The sequence below is a fragment of the Sciurus vulgaris genome, assembly GCF_902686455.1.
Source record: "Sciurus vulgaris genome assembly, chromosome: 7".
NCBI classification, from domain to species: Eukaryota; Metazoa; Chordata; class Mammalia; order Rodentia; family Sciuridae; genus Sciurus; species Sciurus vulgaris.
In genome coordinates, this window is record NC_136467.1 from 77,649,162 (window position 1) to 77,654,881 (window position 5,720).

A 5,720-nucleotide genomic window follows, 5' to 3' on the forward strand; every position below is an offset into this window, starting at 1 on the left:
AAATAAAATCAGTTTGTTTAAAAACGAAAACAAAACAAAAAAAAACCCGGGGTTTTCAAACCTCAATCTATTCATTCCCTTTTTTCCTCAAAAGGGGCACAAAAAGCAAACCAAAACCTCAAGTAAAAGCAAGTGAAACAACAAAATGAAGTTAATAGTTACTCAAGGCAACTTTTTTTTGTTAGACTTATTAAGAAGTACTGTTAAAGCTTTTCTTATTTTTAAATGTTATCATTATGTATGTACACATAATTAATTTTAAAATGATTTATCTAACTGATTCCTTTTGTTACCTGGCTAGCAGGGAAAAGGGGTCGAGGCCGGTCCTGACCTGTTACAATGAAGACTGACTTGCTATGTGGGATTACACCAGAAGCTTGCAGTGGAGTAATGGTAAGGAAATCAAGCAACCTTAAATATCTCGGCTGTATAGGAGCATATTCTATTGCAGAAGACCTTCCTATGAAGATCATGGAATCAAATACGGGACATTGAACTAATACTTGGACTTTGATATGAATTTCTTTAACAATTTTCTCTGCAGTGCAAGTTATTAAAAACTAAAGCTACTCTATTTTCCAAATGTGTTCCAACAGAAATCCTTCATAACTTCTAGCATGGTATCTTAATAAAGAATAAAGTTCTTCTCTTTAAAAAATCTGCTCTAAGTAGATTTTTCCCCTGTTTTTTTAAGTTAAGGATCCCAGCAGTGGTATTCTGAAATATTCTCTTGAATTTGTGCATTTAAATTTTATTGCAGTGGTATAGATGAATGCCACTGTTGGCATCCTTAAATTTTATTTCTGCTCACCAAGGTTAATCATGATTGTCTATATCTTTTTTATAGTAATCACTTTTGAATTGTGTTCAGATATGCAGTTTCAGGTGTAATCATCAGAGCTGGTTAGTCAGGCATTCCAGATAGTGGTTCTTTTCAGAACCTTTTTTAAAGGGTTGGTTAACTACCTCAGTAGCAGAGGATTGAACTATACCCTGTCTGTACTGTACATAGAAAAATCTTTGTAGATAAAAGCAAGGCTTGTTAAATATGATATGAGGGTAAGATTTTAATATACCAAATGTAACATTCTTAGTTGCCTTTAGTTTCAGAGGCTTGTAAGACTTCCTCATGACCATCATAACAGGCCTTGCTTTTGTCGTATTTTGTGGCTGAAAAAGCAGCCTTGCTTCTTCAGATATTGTAGTTATTTGGATGTATAATAGTTTAGCAAGATGTTACTTTTGTAAGACATCAGATGTTCAAAAAAAGTGCATCCGAACTTGTACTAAATACTGCAGTGTCCCTTTATAAAAAGTCAGACTAAAACTGACAGTTGTACAGCAAAGCCTGACATTTGGATATTTTGAAGTTTTTCATAAATCATAGAAATTAGTATATGGCTGTAGTTTAGCTTTTTAGGTAAAAGGTATGTTTCATTAGTGCATTTCTTACTGCTGATCACTGTAAAAATGTGAATCAGCTTTCCATTTCTTATGCAGGTCATGATAACTTGTAGAGTAGAGTACAATCATTTGTGCTATGTTTTTAATTTTCTAAAGCACCTTGATGACAGTGAGTGTTCAGTGGTGAAGCATCCTCTATTGAATCACCCTCAAAAAATTTTTGGCCAAGTTCTAAGTTGATAGCTTAAAGTCAAAAGTAAAATTATAGTTTAATTAGGACTTGGTGTAAAGAAATCCCTTTTCCCCTTCCCCAAAGGGATACTGCAGTTATATCACATACCCAATAGGCACCACGATGAAGATCAGAGCTTATACTTAATTAAGGTTTTATACACACCAGTTCCCCAGTAAATGCAAATTTAACAAGAAAATTAGACATGTCATATGTTCAAAATGCTCATGGCAAACAATCATTTTGCATTCCTGCAAATAAAATTGTTTTATACTGTAAGCTGGAGGCGAGTGTAACTTATTTTTGTAATAAAGTTTTTATTTTTTTTATGTGTCATTAATATAAATGTGTGTTAGTATAGAAATCTTCTGGTTTAAAAACTTAGAATTGCACACATTTCAGTATGTTTATTTGTACTTAACATAATTTTAGAATAGTGGTTGCCAATAGCCTGTATGTTTCACATTAATTGGTTTTTTTGTTACCTTAATAAACCATTTTAGTATGTTGTATGTCAGTTACTGGGATAGCTGGGACATAGAGTGTAATTTAAAATTTGTCAATAAGTATTCATTGGAATATATGTAAATGTGCCTTGCCGGTTATTGAAACTTACCTACAAAATGAGTATGGGGTGACAAAAAATTTGTTCCTGGTGCTTAATGAAACTTTCTGCCACTGATTTTATATATTACCCCGTGCTTTTTTAAAATACATCTCTCTCAAATCTTAGTGTAAGTTTGAGGGCTACACAAAACATTTACATTTCATTCTAACATGAGTATATAATAGGTTGTGGAAAGTGGGTGAACTAAATGTAGCCTTCAGTAAAATTGAATCTCAGTGTAATCCTTGGTGCTGGCATTTCCCAGATCCAAGGAGTTAAACAATCCCATCCAAGAGGTCATTGCCATGCCTATTGGCACTTAACTGTCATACCATTTTTAAGGGACACTGTCAAGGTGTTTAAGTTAATTCTCAGAATTATTTGTTGGGATTTTAGGACAGGTTTGTTTGATTTTAAGTAAGAATTGCATTGTCAAAGTTTAAAGATGAACACTTTTGTGAGTTCACAAATGTGTTCTTTAATATAGTGAAATATGGAGCTCTGTGGGTTTCCAAGACTATATTTGGCATTCTTAGTTGGGGACTTGGGAGGGAAAACTGATGATATAAAGAAATTGTGAAGCATTGATGGTTATCCTTAAGGCTAATGTAAACAGTGGTGATGAAATGAAATGTATACACACTCAAGTGAAATTACTTGACAGTGTTCATTTGAATAACTTTGAATTCAAGCCATTACAATTACTTTTAAAATTAAATATCATTTGCACTGTTCTGATAATGGGTGCAGTTTTTGAGCAATATAATCAGAGCTAAATATGCATGTAGTGATTAGTGATGTGAACAATTAAGTTCTGAGAAGAAATACTAACTGTGGTATTTTCAAACTTAAATTTCTGTAGAAAAATCAGTATCAAACTTATCAGAGATCAAGGAAAACAGGCAATGCATATAAACATAATTTTGAATGTTGTGTGGCCTATAAAGCAATAATGCAATTTATATGGAATGTCATGAGATATGAGAAATGGAAATGCAAAAATAACTAATCCTTTAGTAAAAATGTCAACATGTTAAAAGGGGGAATGTTAACTAATGTAGGTTATTGCTATTTGTGATTTGTTTATGGGTTCTTGGCTTTGACAGCTTCAAAGAATGGACAAATGACAAGTTAAAGAAATTTTGTATATATATTGTCAAGGAATGGGTCTTAAATCCAACAGTCAAGTCCCTTCCTTGGGGTGAAAACTGTATCCTTAAAGTTTTCTGATTGTTAAAAAGACAATTTGAGTTACATAACCAAAACAGACGCAAGATTTTGTTTCTGCAGACTACTTGGCGATCAAAAATGATCATAAATTTAATTTATCAGTTTTCAGAAAGTTGCTTTGTGAGAAAATTGTGTTTATTTGTATTCTCCTAAGCATGTATTTTGATTTTTAGCCATTGCTACTGAATCAGATGTTAAAAGTGAAGGGAGAATTGAGCACAGAAAGAGGTTGCATACCCATCATCGCAGTTGTAGAGTCATGAGAAATTTTTACTGATTTTTGCAAATATGACTTAAAATATAAACATTTTTCTCATAAAATAGGAACATAGAAATGAATTGATGGAGTTTCTGGGTTTTTCAGTTGCATATAAAATAATTGAAAAGGCATTTAATAGGATGAACATCCAACTATGTGGGCAAAATTGACATTCAGTACAGCTTTTTGACTGCTAAGCCAAAAAACAACAAAAGACCACCATGTTACACAATATGACATGTAGTCTGTATTTTATGGGGAGAAATTAAAAAGTAGAAGGGCTTCATGTATTAGGTGAGAGCTAGTTCTAGAAAAAAATGGTTGCTCAGGTTCCTAAAACTTCCAAAATATCCATCATGACTGTTTTCTCCCCAATTATGTATACCATAAAGTTTTTATCTGACTACAGGAATTCAGTGGTGGGCATAAAGTTAACACAGAACTTAAGGAACGATACACAAAAGAAACAGACTTGTGGGGATGGAATTTAAGGTGTAATATTTACTCAGTAATCATACCACTCAACAGGGCATGCCACTACTTTAAGATGCTAATTATGAATCATTGCTCAGACTTTTTTAACTGGGCAAATTAGTAGATGGACTTCTGTGGTCTGTCACTTTTTAAAAGTACTTAGGACACAAATTATATTAGCACCACAGTCTGCCTTCAGTAATAACACCTAAAATATTTTTCAGGAGGAGGAGCATTCAGTTGGGAAAACAATCTTTTTTGCAAATGCAAATCAGTATTACTACTAACACTCTGGGTCAAAGATAAGGTTTTTTAATGATGTTAACAGTAGTCTGATAAATATTTAGAAGTCTGGCATTGAGAAACAAAAGCTTGTACCTGACTAGTATTTTAATTTAAAAAAATTAGTTCTTTTAGCTTATTTAAATTCTTTTACATTTATTTATCCATAGAATTTATATTTATTTCATTCCTTTCATCTCACTGAAAACTGTCTGCAGGCTCTTTGATTTGGATTAGATGTGTGAAGTACTGTCTTTTGCCAAAAACCTCAAATTACCTGTTTTTTTTTTTTTTTTTTTTTTTTTTTTCCTTCAAAGTAGTGGGTTTGTGCTTGTTTGGAGATCAGTTAAAAAACTATCTGTACTATCTGTACTGCCTCTGATGTTAAGATTTTATGTATAGCATAAGGAAGCTAGCTCTGACTATATTTTCCTAAGAATAAAGACCTATTTTTGTAGCATGTCTTAGGACCTTCAGGAGTCCAAGAATTATTGTGAGTGTCCTCCATTTCATCATTTTTCACTTAACAGCTTTTAAATAGACACTTGGAGTCTTTAGAGATCTATCGCCTTTTGATCATGCATACATTCAAAGTAGCCAATGGTGAATACAAATTCTCCAGGATAACCCCAATTGCAAGCACATAACTGGGAGATGTGTAGAATAAATGTATTGGGCTGGTCTTCACTTAATTTTAATTGTTGATGGAAATGTTCTGTGGTCATGAACATGCCTTTGGATTTGTTGAAGTTAATGGTGATTTGATTTTACCTCTCGGATTGTGCTTTGGCACACTGTATTCTTCCATTCTCTAGTCTTACCCCTGGCAAAATTTCATTGAAGATGTGGAAATGAGATATAGGTTGCAAATAACGTAGGAGAAGAAACAATCTTTTAAAATAATTGTCCTTTTAGATAACTGCAAATGAGGTGTTAGGTAAGTGAATTCAGTCCTTGTTAACTAAACTGACAAATCATGAAAGTTAGGGGACTTGTAAATACTTTTAAGGGTTTTTGACTCAGCCCTAGGATTTCTTGGAGGTGGTGGTTAAGGGGAAGATAAAAATAGTTTTAATCACTTCATGAGGACCTTTTGAAATTTGTCATTTAATTTAGAGTTTAGTTTCTGATTAGGATTTCTAAAATTTATATTGGTATAAAAAAGTTTTCATTATTTCAGGAAGTTCATGGAAATTTGAATAGGACTTCTTATGAGTATGGGAGAAGTTCTA

The 5,720-nt window shown here is 32.8% G+C and overlaps 1 protein-coding gene across 2 annotated transcripts in view; it reads left to right on the forward strand.

Annotated features, from left to right (window-relative positions):
- SYNCRIP (synaptotagmin binding cytoplasmic RNA interacting protein) overlaps nt 1-2,153 on the forward strand; it is a 27,121-nt gene extending 24,968 nt beyond the window's left edge. The window contains exon 12 of one of the 2 annotated variants that reach the window (XM_079146966.1): nt 305-2,153. In XM_079146966.1, coding sequence (XP_079003092.1) covers nt 305-343 — 39 coding nt within the window. In that variant the 3' untranslated portion in view covers nt 344-2,153. Of the gene's footprint in view, nt 1-301 lie in introns of both variants that reach the window. The other variant, XM_079146965.1, reaches the window with a different exon arrangement.
- The last annotated feature ends 3,567 nt before the right edge of the window (nt 2,154-5,720 follow it).